At 41.1% G+C, this 20729-nt stretch overlaps 1 protein-coding gene across 1 annotated transcript in view; it reads left to right on the top strand.

Moving 5' to 3' along the window:
• The window catches only part of ELAPOR2 (endosome-lysosome associated apoptosis and autophagy regulator family member 2), a 157455-nt gene that overhangs the window by 121709 nt on the left and 15017 nt on the right, over window positions 1-20729 (top strand). Inside the window, exons 16-19 of the mRNA XM_077264643.1 lie at window positions 4525-4714; window positions 15652-15745; window positions 17245-17346; window positions 18549-18675. Coding sequence (XP_077120758.1) covers window positions 4525-4714; window positions 15652-15745; window positions 17245-17346; window positions 18549-18675 — 513 coding nt within the window. The remainder of the gene's footprint in view (window positions 1-4524; window positions 4715-15651; window positions 15746-17244; window positions 17347-18548; window positions 18676-20729) is intronic.

Genomic DNA, 20729 nt, shown 5'->3' on the forward strand with positions numbered 1-20729 from the left:
TAGTCATGTATGAAAGGTAGAAAGGATAAAAAAATATTCTGAAACATCCTAATATTGAACCATATTGTTTGGGTCAGCAGCTGCAGTATCGGGATCTGCCTAGGAGTTCAGTCTGTCTCTACCATCAGGAGCCCCAGTGAACACCTGGTAGCCACTTGGCTACGCCCATTCCTTGGCAGGCTCAGTCCTGTGGCACTGTGGGTCCACAAATCCTCTTGCGCCACCATTGGGCGTAACGGTAATGTGATAGAAAATTAAATTTTTGCTCATTTTAAATACACCATACGGTTCTGTCGATATTGGTTTTTATTTATTTGGTGCAAATTTGTATAGTCTTTACCAAAGGGGGGTGCACATAGTATCTTCTTGGGGCATGCAAGACCATAAAAATTTGCACTAATAAATGTGAAAGCCCATATCTCAAGAATCATATGGAGGATTTAAAAATTATGGTAATAAAAATGGAATACTTTGGGGAACAGCAAAAATAAAACAAGAAAAAGAACTGTTAACTTTTCATTTGGTGACAAGTCTTCTTTATCCCCTTAATGACGGAACTAATTTTGGCCTTAATGACCAGGCCAAATTATTTAAATCTGGCCAGTGTCACTTTATGTGGTAATAACTCTTCAATTGATCCCAGTGATTCTGTATTTTTTTATTACATATTGTACTTCATGTTAGTTGTAAATTTTGGCCAATATGATTTGCGTATATTTCTGAAAATATAAAAAATTTGACAAAAAATTAGAACATTTCGCAATTTTAAAACGTAATTTTTATGCCCTTAAATCAGATAGTTATAACACAGAAAATAGTTAATAAATAACATTTCCCGCATGTCTACTTTACATCGTCATCATTTTTTAAGCATAATTTTTTTTTTGTTAGGAAATTAGAAGCACTCAATTTCAAATTTCTCCAACAAAATTTACAAAACCATGTTATTTAGGGACCACATCACATTTGAAGTGACTTTGTGGGGCCTATATGACAGAAAATACTCAAAATTTAAACCATTTTAAAAACTGCACCCCTCAAAGTTTTCAAAACCACATTCAAGAAGTTTACTAATCCTTCAGATGCTTCACAGGAATTAATGGAATATGGAAGGAAAAAAATGAACATTTTATTTTTTTCACAAAAATGTAACTTTAGCCCAATTTTTTTACTTTTGTAACAGGAGAAAATGAACCATACAATTTGTTGTGCAATTTCTCCTGAGTACGCAGATACCCCATATGTGAGAAGAAACTACTTGTTGGGCACACAGCAAGACTCAGAAGGGAAGGAGAACCTTTTGACTTTTTGAAAGCAAAAATAGCTGGAATCGAGAGCAGACGCCATGTCACATTTGAAGAACCTCTGATGTGCCTAAGCAGTGGAAACCCCCCACATGTGACCCCATTTTGGAAACTAGACCTCTCAAGGAATGTATCTAGATGTGTGGTGAGCACCTTGAACCCTTAGGTGTTTCACAGAAGTTTATAACGTAGAGCCATGAAAATAAAAAAAAATAGTATTTTCACAAGGGTAACAGGAGAAAATGGACCTGTACAATCTGTTGTTCAATTTCTCCTGAGTACACTGATAACCCATATGTGGTCAAAAAGTACATTTGAGGCACTGTGCAAGGCTCAGAAGGGAAGGAGCGCCTTATTGGAGTTCAGATTTTGCTGTAATGATTTGAGTACCATGTCACATTGGCAGAACCCCTGAGATACCACATGTATCTCATAGAAATGTATACCATTGGGCAGTGAAGAAAGAATAATTACATTTTTACAGCTAAAATGTTGTTTTAGCCCAATTTTTAATTTTTTCAAGGGCTAATAGGAAAAAATGGACCTCTCAGTTTGTTGTGCAATTTCTCCTGTGTACGCCAATACCCTACATATAATCGGGAACTACTGTTGAGGCACAGTGCATAACTCAGAAGGGAAGTAGCGCCATATTATAGTGCAGATTTTACTTTTATGGTTTGCAGGTGCCATGACCCACTTGTAGAGTGAACTTTGAGGGGCCTATATATTGTAAACTCCCCAAAACGTAGTAACATAGTTACATAGTTAGTAAGGCCGAAAAAGACATTTGTCCATCCAGTTTAGCCTATATTCCATCAGAATAAATCCCCAGATCTATGTCTTTCTAAAGAACCTAATAACTGTAAGATACAACATTGTTACGCTCCAGGAAGACATTCAGGCCTCTCTTGAATCCCTCGACTGAGTTTGCCATCACCACCTCCTCAGACAAGGAACTCCAGATTCTTACTGCCCTAACAGTAAAGAATCCTCTTCTATGTTGGTGGAAAAACCTTCTCTCCTCCAGATGCAGAGAATGCCCCCTTGTGACCATCATATTCCTTGGAATAAACAGATCGTCGGAGAAATATTTGTATTTTCCCCTTATATACTTATACATGGTTATTAGATCGCCCCATAGTCGTCTTTTTTCTAGAATAAATAATCCTAATTTTGCTAACCTCTCTGGGTATTGTAGTTCTCCCATCTCCTTTATTAATTTTGTTGCCCTCCTTTGTACTCACTCTAGTTCCATTATATCCTTCCTGAGCACTGGTGCCCAAAAGTGTACACAGTACTCCATGTGCGGTCTAACCAGGGATTTGTAGAGAGGCAGTATAATGCTCTCTTCATGTGTATCCAGACCTCTTTTAATGCACCCCATGATCCTGTTTGCCTTGGTAAAAGTGATACCATTTAAAAAAAATGTACCCTTCAAATACTTTAAAACTGTTGTTGGGAAATTTTTTAACCCTTCAGTGGTTACACAGGAATTAGTGCAATTGGAATGAAAAAAATTACCTTAAATTTTAGCCCCCAATTTCTCACTTTTGCAAGCACTAACACCAAAAAGTGGACCCCAAAGTATGTTACCCACTTTTTTACCAGTGCAGTGATACCCCACATGTAGTCATAAAGTTATGTTTGGACAAATGGCAAGGTTCAGAATGGAAGGAGCAATATTTGAATTTTGGGACACAAATTGGCTGAAATAGATTGCTAGTGGCATGTTACATTTGCAGGGCCCCTAAGGTGCTCAAACAGCAGAAACCTCCCACAACAAGTTTTGGAAACTACTCCCCTCAAGGATTTTGTCCAAGGGCATAGTGAAGATTTTGAACCCAACGGTAGTACACAGAATTTGATAACATTAGGTCGTCATATTGAATTTGTCGTAACTAGTGTTAAGTGCAAGTGCTTGCTACTTGCCCGTATATGGCAGGCACTTCCTGCATGTTTTTTAGCTGTCTAACAGCTGTGAAACATGCGGCGCGAAGACTCCAGCATGTCAGTCAAACACCCATAATACTCGGTGCATACCTGAGCATCCCAATTTAAACTCAACTAGTGAGTACTTGAGCTCAACACTAGTCGTCATATTATCATCATTTTTGTAACTTTTGAGAAAACCCTAACTCCAACCCTAAACCCAACTCCAACCCTAAGCCCAACCCAAACCTTAAGACCAACCCCAAGCCCAAACCTACCTCTAAGCCAAACCCTAACAATAAGCCCAACCCCAATCCTAACCCTAAGTTCAACCCTAACAATACGCCCAACCCTAAGCCCAACCATAAGCTTAAGCTTAACATTAATCCTGTAAGCTCAACCCTAAGCCCAACCCTAACCCTAATGGCAATGAATGAAATAAATAAAAATTATAAAATAAGAAAAAATTAATCAGGGTAAGGGGATGACGGACTGCGCATGTGAATGCCATTTTTTTTCCATGAAGTGGAGGCGAAGGGCTGGGTGATGACGAAGGTACCGGAGAAGGGGGGGAGCTTGGGGACATAATTTCTCTCTCGTCTAACATGTATGTCATGTCAGAAGAGAGAGAAATTATTTTAATAGTCGGCACATTTTTACATGATTGTGGTATTCATTGAATAGCGACGATCACATGATCGAAGACCGAAAAGTTCCAGACCTGAGCACGTTATCCGGGAGATTTTTGGATTCTGAGCAGTGCTATACTCTTATTCCTGATTGTCTTTTTAAAACCTGTGATGAAAGAAAAGGCATCTTAGCGGTCGATGTTTTAATGCATATCGGCAGTCGCTAAGAGGTTAAATGGAACTTGTCACTAGAAAAAGCACTATCAACCTGAAGATACGGGTTAATCTGCAGATTAAATAGCATTAGTAACCTGCCTGGCGCCCGCACGTAGCTGAAAGCTGTGGGGAGAAAATGAACTTTTTCTCCCCGGCAGCCTTGCGGTTTCTGTCATGGGGCGTCGTCGTTGCTTGTTCAGTCACAGAGTATACAGAGTAGCGGCTGTAACCTCTCCCCCGGCTCTGACTGACGCTGGCACTGCATTGGGGCCGACTGTCGGTCACGGCTGGGGCGCAGTTACAGCTAAGTTAATTTCTTCCTTGCATTGTTCGGCTTTTTCTGGTGACAAGTTCCCTTTAAAGAAGCACTAAACACAGTTAAATAAAAAATATTTGTGGGCAAAGTCCAGTTTATTTATGGCAAATATGTTTTTGTCTATCTAAAGGGGGAAAGGAAGGCAGTGTGTACTGACAACATTACTGATGTCACGACGAAAGAGATGGAAGCAGAAGCTGAAGACGTGTCAAATTTTGTGAAGACCTTTGTTTGTCAGTCTACTATCATTCCATCAGATAGCAAAGGATTCCGCACAGCTCTGTCCTCTCAGTCTGTCAGCTTGGCCGATGCTTTCCTAGGTAATACATATATATTATCTTCAATATCTTCATGGCCTATGTTTCATGGATGTTACATTTTTATTAGAGGACATCTCCACCTTAAAGGGAACCTGTCACCCCCAAAATCGAAGGTGAGCTAAGCCCACCAGCATCAGGGGCTTATCTACAGCATTCTGGAATGCTGTAGATAAGCCCCCGATGTATCCTGAAAGATGAGAAAAAGAGGTTAGATTATACTCACTCAGGGGCGGTCCCGGTACGATGGGTGTCGCGGTCCGATCCGGGGCCTCCCATCTTCTTACGATGACATCCTCTTCTTGTATTTACGCTGCGGCTCCGGCACAGGTGTACTTTGTCTGCCCTGTTGAGGGCAGAGCAATGTACTGCAGTGCGCAGGCGCCGGGCCTCTCTGACCTTTCCCGGCGCCTGCGCACTGCAGTACTTTGCTCTGCCCTCAACAGGGCAGACAAAGTACACCTGTGCCGGGGCCGCAGCATGACTACAAGGAGTGGACATCATTGTAAGAAGATGGGAGACCCCGGACCGGACCGCGACGCCTATCGGACCGGCCGCAGTGGGACCGCCCCTGGGTGAGTATAATCTAACCTCTTTTTTTCATCTTTCAGGATACATCTGGGGCTTATCTACAGCATTCCAGAATGGTGTAGATAAGCCCCTGATGCTGGTGGGCATAGCTCACCTTCGATTTTGGGGGCGACAGGTTCCCTTTGAACAGCAAAGCAGTTTGTCGTGTAGTTGGATGAACATTTAGTGATGCTAAGACTTTCATTTAGAATTGATGTCCTTTCATTAAAGTAGAACAGTTTGCTCAATAGTTTATTGTTCATAGACTTTGAGAAAAAAATTTGAAAACTGAATTTATAGCTTGACGTAAAAATAAATTCAGAAGCTGATATTAAGGGCATTCTTGGGCTGCAAACTCAATTGTTTACATAAATTAAGAAACTTTGGTTTCACTATTCTTTTCAGATCTTTTCAAGGGAAAAAATGAGGCAGATTTATTAATACTGTTCAAAAGATGCAAAGAATAGAGAAGATATAAAAAAATTATCACACAGAGCACACAGTGACTGATACATTTGGTATATCCTACTATATATGTGGACTACCCTAGTCTGTTATAGTATCCTGTGTCCCATTAGTCCACCATAGTTAATCCTTGTTTCCTGCTACTGCTTCGGTGGTGTCCGAATCCCGAAACCGCATCTGGGGTACCTGTACCCCGTGGCCGCATCGGCGGTTCAAGTCTGCCACCCTGAGGCTGAATACCTAGGTCAGAACTGTGAATCTATTCCTGTAGCCGTCCAGTCTGCACCGCGTGAACCAGTCCCAGTGGCCATCCTGCTGGACTTCTCCCAGGAGTGCACCTGGCATCTACTTGCTGCACAAGTCTGACCATACCACTAGAGTCTCCAGCGAATATCAAGGTAGCTGCTTAGTCACGTCCTCCAGGGTAAGTCTGGTCTGTGGCACAGTGGGTCCATGAACCACATGCGACACCTAGAAACGTCACACATATCCTATGGTTATGCTGTAAATGTCTCTCTGAAAGAAATTGTGCTAAAAATATACACCATTCACCATTCACTGATGTTCAGATATTGGCCAAAACAGGATCAGTCGTCTTCCGTTCTGGAGATAGTTGTGGGTTCCAGAGATGGGACTCTAATCTATGAAACATTAATGGCATATCCAATGGATATGCCATAAATGTATCATGAGACAACCACTTTAGTGAATCTCCTCACTTATGTGTAAAATTTAGTGCAATTCAGTATTGCCCATATTATCAGTCTTATTTTTGTAGCTGATGACTTCCAATTTGCTGTTATGGGTAACACCTCCATTTCATTTCTGTACTGAGTTTCTTACTTAAGTCTATAGTTTAGTTACCAAAATAAAAAAAGTTATACAGTGGGGAAAAAAGTATTTAGTCAGCCACCAATTGTGCAAGTTCTCCCACTTAAAAAGATGAGAGGGCTTGTAATTGACATCATAGACCACAACTATGACAGTCAAAATGAGAAAACAAATCCAGAAAATCACCTTGTCTGATTTGGCAAGATTTATTTTGCAAATTATGCACTGCAGGATCTGAGTCCCTGGTGGAGTAGTGTGTTACTGATGGTAGCCTTTGTTACGGTGGTCTCAGCTCTATGCAGGTCATTCTCTATGTTCCCCCTTATGGTTCTGTGATTTTTGCTCACCATTCTTGTGATCATTTTGACCCCACAGGGTGAGATCTTGCATGGAGCCCCAGATCGAGGGAGATTATCTTGTATGTCTTCCATTTTCTTACTGATTTCATCACACCAAGCTGCTTGTCTATTGCAGATTCAGTCTTCCCAGCCTGGTGCAGGGCTACAATTTTGTTTCTGGTGTCCTTCAACAGCTCTTTGGTCTTCACCATAGTGGAGTTTGAGGTGTGACTATTTGAGGTTGTGGACAGGTGCCTTTTATACTGATAACAAGTTCAAGCAGGAGCCATTACTACAGGTAATGAGTGGAGGACAGAGGAGCCTCTTAAGGAAGAAGTTACAGGTCTGTGAGAGCCAGAAATCTTGCTTGTTTTAGGTGACCAAATAATTATTTTCGACCATAATTTGCAAAATAAATCTTGCCAAATCAGACAAGTTGATTTTCTGGATTTGTTTTTTAATTTTGACTCTCATGGTTGTGGTCTACCTATGATGTCAATTACAGGCCTCTCTCATCTTTTTAAGTGGGAGAACTTGCACAATTAGTAGCTGACCAAATACTTTTTTCCCCACTGTAGCTACTATAATTCTGAACATTTATGCCCTGTTATTGAGATCCTAACTGAACGTCAACCTTACTGATATAGCTTACTTTATTCTGATTAAAATTGATGCTTCTGGCAAAAATTAAGAGACCACCACGTCAAAACCCTGTCATGGGCAGCCCAATCTCCAGACCTGAACCCCATTGAAAACCTCTGGAATGTAATCAAGAGGATGATGGATAGTCACAAGCCATCAAACAAAGAACTGCTTACATTTTTGCACCAGAAACAATGTGAAAGGAAAAAGAATGGAAGAATGGGCACCACCAACAATAATACAAAGTAAGAAAGGGGGTGCAACTTGTGGCACCCAAGGAGCTATTGTAGAGAAGAGAGGAAAAGGTGTCAAATGTAGTGAACACACACCAAAATAGTTAAAATAACAAGGCTTTATTAGAAAATGTAAGTGCCAACATTATTAAAATGATTTAAAAACAACAACCAAATGAATGACTGTAGAAGTGAACATAGGCAGACACAATAAGGCAGATACCCCACAATAATTAGAGAAAATTGAACACAAGTTTAGACAAGATATCAAGCAATGAAAAATGCGGTGAATACAAATAAATAAATTTGTGTGAACTCAAATACCAAATAATGATTAGATGATACCAAACTATCAAGTTACTGTAAGTAATATAGAAAATCCAAAATAAGATAGTAATTCCCAAGTGGCTTGACAGCATGGGCAATAAATGCACTAAATATAAATGGACCAATTATAAGAAAAAGCAAACTGAGAGTCACATGATAATATGTAGGACTACAGAAAAATGCTGTATGACCAATGTCACTGAATATATAAGAAAATGAAAATAAAATACCTTTCAAACAGTTACCATGTGGCATAGATATTAAATAATCCTACATAACAAATGTCCTAAACAGAGTGCAGGCTGCTCATCAGGCAAATGCCAGAGCAGCAGGAACCTATGTTCCCTTCCACAGTCATTCATTTGGTTGTTGTTTTTAAATGATTTTAATAATGTTGGCACATACGTTTTCTAATAAAGCCTTTTGGTGTGTGTGCACTACAGAAGCAGTGTGAAAGACTGGGGGAAAGCATGCCAAGATGCATGAAAGCTGTGATTAGAAATCATGGTATTGCACAAAATATTAATTTCAGAACTCTTCCTGGGTTAAAACATTAGTATTTTTGTTTCTAAATAATTATGAACTTGTTTTCTTTGCATTATTTGAGATCTGAAAGCACTGTTTTTTTTATTTTGACCATTTTTCTTTGTCAGAAAAAAAATATTAAATATATTTTCTTGTAAATTCGGAGACATGTTGTCAGAAGTTTATACACTAAAAGAAGAATTTACATTTTACTCAAAAATATACCTATAAAGAGAAAAATCAGACAAACTGAACATTTTGCAGTGGTCTCTTAATTTTTGCCAGAGCTGTATATGGCCTACAGTGGCAAGTAAAAGTTTGGGCACCCCTGGTTAAAATTACTGTTATTGTGAACAGTTAAGCAAGTTGAAGATGAAATGATCTCTGAAGGGACTAAAGTTGACAATTACACATTTCCTTTGTATTTTAGGCACAAAAAAAATTGTCATTTTTTTTTCATTTTAAAAATTACAAAATGGATAATGGGCCAATGCAAAAAAGCTGGAATAATTTTCGAAGGTAGAGTTTATGAATTTCGCTCAAGACTCTTGGCTGACTACTGACTACAAAAAGCGTTTATAAGCAGTGATACTCTCAAAAGTTGGTGCTACTAGGCACTAACCGTGCAGGGTGGCCAAACCTTTGCATCCAACCATTTTTCTTTTTGTAATTTTTAAAATGGAAAAGATGAAAATATATATTTTTATTTGCGGAACATACCAAGGAAATGTGTTATCTTTAACTTTAGGCCTTTTAGAAATAATTTAATCTTCAACTTGCTTAACTGTTCACAATAACAATAATTATAACCAGGGGTGCCCAAACTTTTAAATGCCACTGTAAAGTGTGTCTATATTATACAACGAGAAGTGTAATGTATAGCTGTAGTTCTTACCCTTTGGATATGAATACATTAGATCCTCACCTCCTGTAACCTCATGGCTTGACACTGACCACTACTTATGAATTCTGCTGCAGTGGGCATCCCTAAGGTTTTTCTGGGAAAGTTGACAATCTCTTCCTTCAGATGATAGACAACTAAGAGATATCTGTCCTTTTAATGCTCATATAGAGGTTATCTACAATGCTTGGAGCCGTTTAACTATATTATTCTCAAGAAGGTCAGAGTCTCCGAGCCACATTTATGCTTCTGACGAAGCTACAAATGTCAGAAATTTTGGAATTGCTCATCTGAGCAGATTATTCCACTTCCAAGGGTCACATTCAGTGATGCAGTTATATAAATATTACAAATTGAAATACATACAGTACTTTAATGGGAATTTGTCATCACGTTTTTGATACTTATCTGATAGCAACAAAATATAGAAACAAACACCCTGATTGCAGCGATGTACCACTTACTGGGTTTTTTATAAATTCATTGTTTCATCAGCAGAGGTTAATCTCTGGAGGGCTACTTGGCCTGTTGTCAAGTAGTCCAACCATGCCCCCTCTACTGATTCACAATTTTCTGCCTATGCACAGTGTATACAAAAAGCTGCCAATCAGTGCTCTGATACATCTACAACAGATAAAACTATTTTCAATTAAAATTGTTGCAACCAGTAAAGTAAGTGATACATCACTGAAATCAGGGGTCTCTGCCCTTATATCATGCTGTGATCAGATGGGGTAGCAAAATCCAGCTGAAGATTCCCTTTAATCTAGTATCAGTGACGTCACCACAAAAATAACAAAAGTGAAATTTTCTGCTCTCACTATATTTTTTACAAAAGGCAAAAAGTTAGAAAAATATGTAAAGTCTGAGCGTTTGTAATGATAATTTTCCACTGTAAATTTGTTATATAATTATGATATTGGAGTTTCTTTAGTACCTAATGGAAAGAGTCGGTGCAGGTGTCATCAGTTTTCCACTCATTTTTGGTTGAATATCAGCCAAAAGAGGGTAACGAGGGACTCCCTTTCTGGAGATAGTTGTGGGTTCCAGATGTCGGAACAGCGTCCATCAGACATTAATCCTATACATATAGCATAAATGTCTTGTGGGGCAATCTCTTTGTTGATTTTCCCCTATTAGTTACATTATGTAAAAACTAGTGCATATGAAATTTTATATTATCGCTGTGTTTGCAAATTCCCAAAAATTACACAATATTGCTACGATTTAAGTAGGGATGAATGAACCCGAACTGGGCACCTAGTGTCCGGTACCGAACTCCAAACACGGACCTTTTACCAGAAGTTTAGTTTACTGATCAGGTTTGGATGCCTAATAAAGTTTGTGGAAAGGCTGCATACATCACAAAGGAGACAGTTACATAGGACAGTGGGGCTGGTGCATACATCACATAGGAAACATGGGGACTGGTGCATACATCACATAGGAGACAGTGGGGCTGGTGCATACATCACATAGGAAACAGTGGGGCTGGCGCATACATCACATAGGAGACAGTGGGGCTGGTGCATACATCACATAGGAAACAGTGGGGCTGGCGCATACATCACATAGGAAACACGGAGACTGGTGCATACATCACATAGGAGTCAGTGGGGCTGGTGCATACATCACATAGGAAACACGGGGACTGGTGCATACATCACATAGGAAACACGGGGACTGGTGCATACATCACATAGGAGACAGATACATCACATAGGAAACACGGGGACTGGTGCATACATCACATAGGAGACAGTGGGGCTGGTGCATACATCACATAGGAGTCAGTGGGGCTGGTGCATACATCACATAGGAAACAGTGGGGCTGGTGCATACATCGCATAGGAAACACGGGGACTGGTGCATACATCACATAGGAGACAGATACATCACATAGGAAACACGGAGACTGGTGCATACATCACATAGGAGACAGTGGGGCTGGTGCATACATCACATAGGACAGTGGTGCTGGTGCATACATCACATAGGAAACACGGGGACTGGTGCATACATCACATAGGAAACACGGGGACTGGTGCATACATCACATAGGAGACAGATACATCACATAGGAAACACGGGGACTGGTGCATACATCACATAGGAGACAGTGGGACTGGTGCATACATCACATAGGAAACACAGGGACTGGTGCATACATCACATAAAAGACAGTGGGGCTGGTGCATACATCACATAGGAAACACGGGGACTGGTGCATACATCACATAGGAGACAGTGGGACTGGTGCATACATCACATAGGAGACAGTGGGGCTGATGCATACATCACATAGGAAACACGGGGACTGGTGCATACATCACATAGGAGACAGTGGGACTGGTGCATACATCATATAGGAAACACGGGGACTGGTGCATACATCACATAGGAAACAGTGGGGCTGGCGCATACATCACATAGGAAACACGGGGACTGGTGCATACATCACATAGGAAACACGGGGACTGGTGCATACATCACATAGGAAACACGGGGGCTGGTGCATACATCACATAGGAGACAGTGGGGCTGGTGCATACATCACATAGGAAACACGGGGACTGGTGCATACATCACATAGGAGACAGTGGGGCTGGTGCATACATCACATAGGAAACACGGGGACTGGTGCATACATCACATAGGAGACAGTGGGGCTGGTGCATACATCACATAGGAAACACGGGGACTGGTGCATACATCACATAGGAGACAGTGGGGCTGGTGCATACATCACATAGGAAACACGGGGACTGGTGCATACATCACATAGGAGACAGTGGGGCTGGTGCATACATCACATAGGAAACACGGAGACTGGTGCATACATCACATAGGAAACATGGGGACTGGTGCATACATCATATAGGGGACAGTGGGGCTGGTGCATACATCATATAGGAAACACGGGGACTGGTGCATACATCACATAGGAAACATGGGGACTGGTGCATACATCACATAGGAGAAAGTGGGGCTGGTGCATACATCACATAGGAGACAGTGGGGCTGGTGCATACATCACATAGGAAACACGGGGACTGGTGCATACATCATATAGGAGACAGTGGGGCTGGTGCATACATCACATAGGAAACACGGAGACTGGCGCATACATCACATAGGAAACACGGGGGCCGGTGCATACATCACATAGAAGACAGGTACATCACATAGGAAACACGGGGACTGGTGCATACATCACATAGGAGACAGTGGGGCTGGTGCATACATCACATAGGAAACACGGAGACTGGCGCATGCATCAAATAGGAAACAGTGGGGCTGGTGCATACATCACATAGGAGACAGGTACATCACATAGGAAACACGGGGACTGGTGCATACATCATATAGGAGACAGTGGGGCTGGTGCATACATCACATAGGAAACACGGAGACTGGCGCATACATCACATAGGAAACACGGGGGCCGGTGCATACATCACATAGAAGACAGGTACATCACATAGGAAACACGGGGACTGGTGCATACATCACATAGGAGACAGTGGGGCTGATGCATACATCACATAGGAAACACGGAGACTGGCGCATGCATCAAATAGGAAACAGTGGGGCTGGTGCATACATCACATAGGAGACAGGTACATCACATAGGAAACACGGGGACTGGTGCATACATCACATAGGAGACAGTGGGGCTGGTGCATACATCACATAGGAAACACGGAGACTGGCGCATACATCACATAGGAAACACGGGGGCCGGTGCATACATCACATAGAAGACAGGTACATCACATAGGAAACACGGGGACTGGTGCATACATCACATAGGAGACAGTGGGGCTGGTGCATACATCACATAGGAAACACGGAGACTGGCGCATACATCACATAGGAAACACGGGGGCCGGTGCATACATCACATAGAAGACAGGTACATCAAATAGGAAACATGGAGACTGGTGCATACATCAAATAGGAAACAGTGGGGCTGGTGCATACATCACATAGGAAACACGGAGACCGGTGCATACATCACATAGGAGTCAGTGGGGCTGGTGCATACATCACATAGGAAACACGGGGACTGGTGCATACATCACATAGGAGACAGTGGGGCTGGTGAATACATCACATAGGAGTCAGTGGGGCTGGTGCATACATCACATAGGAGACAGTGGGGCTGGTGAATACATTCCAAAGGAGACAGTTTTGTAATGGACTGATCTCATCAGTAAGTTGTTCTGAACACAGATGTATATTTCACTGTATGACTCCTCACAGTGGGAAAATTATCTCTGCTCACAATATATTTATAGAACTCAAAGAGTGGGAGGTCTGCTGTATCACATACATCACAGAGATTACATAGGATACACTGTGACTGCTGTACACATCACATAGGAGAAATTAAGACTTCTGTAAACATCATATAGCAGACATCAGGACTAGTACATATACAGTGAGGAGAATAAATATTTGATACACTGCAGATCTTGCAAGTTTTCCCACCCACAAAGAATGGAGAGGTCTGTAATTTTTATCGTAACTACAATGAAACTGAAAGACAGGGACCTTGCATGCCTTGCAGGATTTTAATTCATCATGGCGTAGTGTATTACTAATGGTAACATTTGAGACTCTGGTCCGAGCTCTCCTCAGGTCATAGACCAGGTCCTCCCATGTAGTTCTGGGCTGATTCCTGACCTTTCTCAAAATTATCCTTGCCCCACAATGCAAGATCTTGCATGTAGCCCAGACTGAGTAAGATTGACAGTCATCTTGTATTTCTTCCATCTTCTCATAACAATCGTTACCTTCTCACCAAGGAGACACTGGGGCTGGGGTATATACAATACATAGGAGACAGTGACGCTGGTGTATATATGATACATAAGAGACAGTTTTACTGATGCATATATCACATAGGAGATACTGGAGCTGGTGTATATACATTACATAGGAGACACTGGGGATATATATGTACATTACATAGGAGACAGTGGAGCTTGTGTGTATATGATACATAGGCAGTTTGGCTAATGCATCCATCACATAGGAGAGTGGGGCTGGTGGATACACTATATAGGAGACAATGGGGCTGGTGGATACATCACAAAGGAGATACTGGGGCTGGGGTATATACAATACATAGGAGACAGTGGGGTTGGTGTGTATATGGCACATAGGAGAAAGTGGCACTGGTGCATATATCACATAGGAAATACTGGAGCTGGTATGTATGCATTTCATAGGAGACACGGGTTGGTGTATATACATTACACAGGAGCCAGTGCATCTGGTGCATATAGGATACATAGGAGACAGTTAAGCTGATGCATACATCTTATTGAAGACAATGGGACTGGTGCATACATCATATAGGAGACAGTGGGTCTGGTGCATTTATCACATAGGAGATAGTGGGACTGGTGCATACATCACATAGAAGACAGTGCAGCTGGTGTATATATAATACATAGGAGAAAGTGGCGCTGGTGCATACATCACATAGGAGATACTGGATACTGGAGTTGATGTATATGCATTACATAGGAGACACTGGGGCTGGTGGATACATTGCATATGAGACAGTGCATTTTTAAATTGTTACAAATATCAGTAGTATAAGCTGATGTTTCTGTAACACATTTGTATTTTATGCAACTACATCCAGTTTACATGTTGGAAAAGTTATAAGCAGTGATGAAAGGGATTTGTCCTGCGCATATAAGGCTACGTTCACATTTGCGTTGTGCGCCGCAGCGTCGGCGCCGCAGCGCACAACGCAAACAAAAACGCAGCAAAACGCATGCACAACGCTGCGTTTTGCGCCGCATGCGTCCTTTTTTAAATGGATTTTGGACGCAGCAAAAATGCAACTTGTTGCGTCCTCTGCGCCCGGACGCGGGCGCCGCAGCGACGCATGCGGCGCAAAACGCAAGTGCGACGCATGTCCATGCGCCCCCATGTTAAATATAGGGGCGCATGACGCATGCGGCGCCCGCCGCTGCGGCGCCCGCTGCTAATGTGAACGTAGCCTAAACTAGATCAGGATAAAGTGCAGGTATTGAAATACTTTTCCTAGACATTCTATAACTTTTCTTCTTTTTTTGTGAATTTCAGGTGCAACCACTGACCGGACTCTGGATGGAATCAGCATTAAATCTGATACATTCCCTCCTCAGAAAAAGATACCAGATATAAATTTCTTTTACAAGTAAGAAATGGTGAAGTTTTGTATGATAAAGCTAATTGGACTTTTTATGAGTCATGTTCTTGCGTCATTTTCTTTTGAGGCTGATAAAACTGCAATATTGTTTTCATAAATTACCTTGGATTGTATATTATAAATTTTGAGAAACTTTAGTTGACCTTTCATGCTTTTAAGCAATTTGTCCTGGTATTTATCTATAATTTGGCACCACTTCAGTAAATGGTTGGACCCCTCTAATAGTTGTATTCCTTCAGTATTCCAGCGATACCTATAGAAAAAATAATTAAACGAATTTTCCCATGAACAAAGTACATTTCAATCAATAGATCTTGGAATAATAATAATAAATTCCACATTTGGATGTGTTGGCAAAAAAATGTTTCTGTGTTGAGATAATTTTTTTAAATGTGCCACTGCTATGTACTGTGTAATGGCTGTGTATGACTATGCAGAGCTGCCCCAGATCACGGTCAGCACATACCACCTTTCCTGGCCAGGTAGGAAGCATAATTCATTTATGATAACAATGTAAACAGATTCCACAGCAGGGGCTTGCATCTGCTGCTTTCTGATGTAACACTTTTCCCTGGCTGTTTTATCACAGGAGTGAGTTTTGGCATATGTCGACCATGAGCTGCAGCAGCTCTACATGGTCAGACACAGCCGCTATACAGTTCATAGAAGGGGCATATTTATAAGATCTCAGCACAGAAAATTGTTTAACGGTCAACTGTAGAACTTATTATTATCTTAGGATTTATTAAATAAAACATACTTTGTTTGTGGGCAACCCTTTAAAGCAGTTGTTTCATGATCATCTCTTATTGCATAATCTGTATTTAAAGAGGACCTGTCAACTCTCCTGACATGTCTGTTTTAGTAACTACTGTATCCTCTATGAGATAACAATTTGGCATAACTTTTTCTTGGAATTCTGTCTTGTGACATTCTTCTGTTACTCCTCTTAGGAATTCATGAATAAAATGACAATTGGATGGTACCAGTTGACACTGTCTAATTAGTGCTGTCAGTGTCAGACTGCGCGGAGCCTTACCTTTTTGACAAGGGAAATCAATGTCAGTTGTCACATTATCAATCTATTCTTGCATTTTGAGGAGGAATAACTGTTATAATAAATAAATAGAATTGGAATTTTATGGCGAAAGCTAGGACATGTCAAGAGAGCTGAGAGGTCCCATTATATGAATGACATGGACAGGATGGGTCCCCCAGAGATAATGCTGCTCTTGTTAGCATCTCTTAACTCTGGCTTAATGCGAGGGACTCCCAACGCTTTCCTTATATTCCATTAGACCACACAGTAAAAGTTATCCCCTTTTAAAGCAGTTTTCCCTGGAAGCACAGTTATAAGGTGTCAAACATGCAAATAATATTGTAATAAGATTCATGTTACCAAAGTTTTCGTTATTCCCTTTCCTTTTTTACACCAAAGCGTTAACGTGTGGAATTTAAGTTGCTAAAAAACTTCATATTATTAACAGATCTTCTGCGGCAACCTCATCTTGTGAAAAAGGAAGAGCTACAGTTATATCTATGCGGTGCGATCCCACAAAACCTGGTCAGGGAGATATATCAGTGCCCAGGTAATTATTGCAGCAGTTCATCTTTGTAACGTAACTTTCCTTATTCTCTTTTTGTTGTTACTTTTGCACATACATTACAATATGTCCAATGCTGTAAACATCTTGAAGATTGTGGGTCCTTAAACAAAATCTCCAGCAGGGACCCCAACTATCGTGGGTGTCTAATAGTATTAATCTTATAATGAAGGCCAAAGGAATCTTTTCATCCCCCTAGACTCCGGGCTCAGGTACGATTGTAACCCCTCTAATTATGTCCCTGAATATGTATAAATTGCCTTGATTATTTTCACAAATGAGGCAATAGTGATATTTCTGGGCTCATTGATTGGAAATCTTGAAGCGGTGAAAAGAAGTAGCATGGTCATCCTGGCTAGTTATAGTATTAATAATTGAGAAAAGGTGACAAAGCCGCCAGCTAGGCCCTTTCAGGGCGCTGGCTTTTACCTGAAGCGGAATATCTTGGCAGTTTTTAAAGTTGTCTTAAAGGGGATCTGTCAGTAGGATCAACCCTCCTAAGCCGTCTATATGGGCATGTAGGTCATAAGAAGTTGAATAAAATGATATCTTGATATATGCGACCCGATGCCTTATTCCAGAGAAATCCTCGCTTTTCTTATATGTAAATTAGCTGTTAAGATCTATCTGCCAGACACTGATCTTCATGAAAATCTGCCTCCAGAGATTATTTTAAAGGGAACTTGCCATTTAAAAAACCTGCATTTATGGGGTTAATCTGCAGATTAATAGCATTTTAAAGCTGTTTGGCACCCACACTGAGATCCCCGCTGCCAGGAGGCAATTAACTTTATTTCTCCCAGCAGCCTTGGGATTTCGGTCTTAAGGATGAGCTTGGTGCGGCTTCAGTCATCACTCAGTGCATTGTGAACGGCGACGGTAACTGCGCCCCTGCATTGACTGACAGCCAGCTCAGCATCATCACAGATATCAAGGTATCCTTTTATTCAGCTTGCCCATATAAATGGCTTAGGAAGGCTGATTCTACTGACAGATTCCCTTTAAAGATGCTGTATGCACATATCCTAAGGCTATTTTCCCACGGTGTGTTGGTGAGTTTACATTGTTGCAGCATCTCTGCAACTCTAAGCTAAATTCCATTATTTACATTATTTCCTTGTGTTTTTGAGAGACTTTTTTTTACATGCTCATTAAAAATATACATATTTTGCCTCTCCTTTTTTCAGACTGTGCCCTGCAGGCACTTGTGACGGGTGCAATTTTTATTTTCTCTGGGAGACAGCAGAGGCATGTCCTCTTTGTACAGAAAATGACTATCAGAAAATAGAAGGAGCTTGTAAGAAAGGTCACCAGGTATTTATCTAACGTATACTTTTGCATGTAAGGATTACCGGTAATCACTTTTTCTATATGTGAATCATTATCGTACCTGCCATGTTTTGGGGGGAGTGCTCTGTGCTGGACTGCACGTCTGTTATATGTCATAACTTTCTTTATTACTTGGATATTAGTTTTGGATCCCATTTTCTTGTTTATTGTAAGGGAATCTGTCACCTCGGGACGTATATCACCTATTAATATGGGCATACAGGTAATAGAAATGTTACCCTAGTCCTACCTGTGTGCCTCATATTAGTGGTCTTGCTGAGAAATCTTATATTCTGTCTTTATACTGATGATTTCTTCCAGGCTTCGGGGTGTTCGGTGCCTGGTAGACCTCCCTACCTCCTGTCTTCTTTATAATACACTGATGGGAGGGGGGCTCCAATCAGTGTCAGTTACGACCCCAGATTCCTGCGCCCTGCACTCCCTCAAAAATACATTCTTCCTTCTGTGGGCACTGCATTCAGGGATCTTCTGCTCCGGCTCCAGCCACTTCAGCTCCAGTGACTTCCGGTGTGCGCGCCAATAAGGTGCTCTCCCCATTTCCTCCCTGCATAGTCATTGCCATGTACACATGGTTCCTAAGGAGGAAGTGGGGAGAGCATATTATCTGCATGCACACCGGAAGTCACAGTGACTCCCCGGCCCCTGCGCAGAAGATCCCTGAATGCAGCGCCCATAGAAGGGAGGATGAGTTATGTATTTCTGAGGGAGTGCAGGGCACAGGATTCCGGTGCCGTTACTGATGCTGATGGGATGGGGATAGTATTACAATGAAGATAGGAGGCAGAGATTTCATCCAGGCACCCCATACCCCGGAGCCTGGAAGAAATCATTAACATAAAGAAAGGATATAACATTTCTCAACAACAAGACCATTAAATGAGGTTTAGAGGTAGGACTAGTGTCGCATTTCTATTACCTGTATGCCCATGTTAATAGGTCATGTACGTCCCTGGGGGTGACAGATTACCTATAAAACTATTGACAGATAATATGTAGGAATTATACAGTGATGTTCATCGCTATCGTGCCTGCTATATATAGTCCGTGTTCACAGGCTGTCATGCTTTACAGCTCTTAATAGCAGTTTACAGCTATAGAATGAATAACTCATGAGCATTGTTTATTTCCAAGCTTCATTTATGCCTCTTCTAGTTTTGCACATTTTTATGAGTTTTGGGAAATAAATGAAAAGGTATGGAATGAAATAACATTTAATTAATTAAATGTAATTAATAAACACTAATAAAATTAATTAATAATCATTAATTACATTTACTTAATTAAATTACATTTTTAAATTAAATTACTTAACTTTCATTTTTAAACATTATTTATAATCAAATAACATTTCCAGTTAGTGAAGAGCTGAATTACGGACCCTAATGTTCTCTTTATAATACAAGGTAAGGCTCAGGGACATTCTCAGTATTTGTGACACTTACCTGATTTTCCCAGTAATTGAAAAGTTGCTTGCAGTTCATCATCATCGTATTCTTGCTTAAAGAGAATTATTCCCTCCAGACACCAAGTTACTGGTGAAGGTGCTGGGCCTTTGCTGATACAAAGCAGCCAACCCAAGCATGCCATACAGTATAAAAGCATGAGGGAGGGACAGAACAGCCTTTAGAGACATTTAAAAGATAGGAAATATGTTTCATACTACATTAGACTTTCCTGCTCTTATATCTTTACCATGTAGCTTATATTTTTTTCCCTTTTTAATTCTAATATGTATTAATGCATTAAGGAAGCATTCCCATCAAAATTTGTATCCTTTTAATATTTTGCAGTCATCATCTAATATATAATTGCCTAGAATACTACTTCCTGCAATTTGTGCCAACTTCCGTGGCTTTGTCCGGAGCTAATGTCCGGAGATAATGTCCGGAGCTAATGTCCGGAGATAATGTCCGGAGCTAATGTCCGGAGCTAATGTCCGGAGATAAGTGACGTCACCAGTGTCCTACACCCAGGCAGAGCACAGTGGCCCCAGGCAGAGCACAGGGGCCCCAGGCAGA

Source organism: Ranitomeya variabilis, chromosome 5, assembly GCF_051348905.1.
Source record: "Ranitomeya variabilis isolate aRanVar5 chromosome 5, aRanVar5.hap1, whole genome shotgun sequence".
NCBI classification, from domain to species: Eukaryota; Metazoa; Chordata; class Amphibia; order Anura; family Dendrobatidae; genus Ranitomeya; species Ranitomeya variabilis.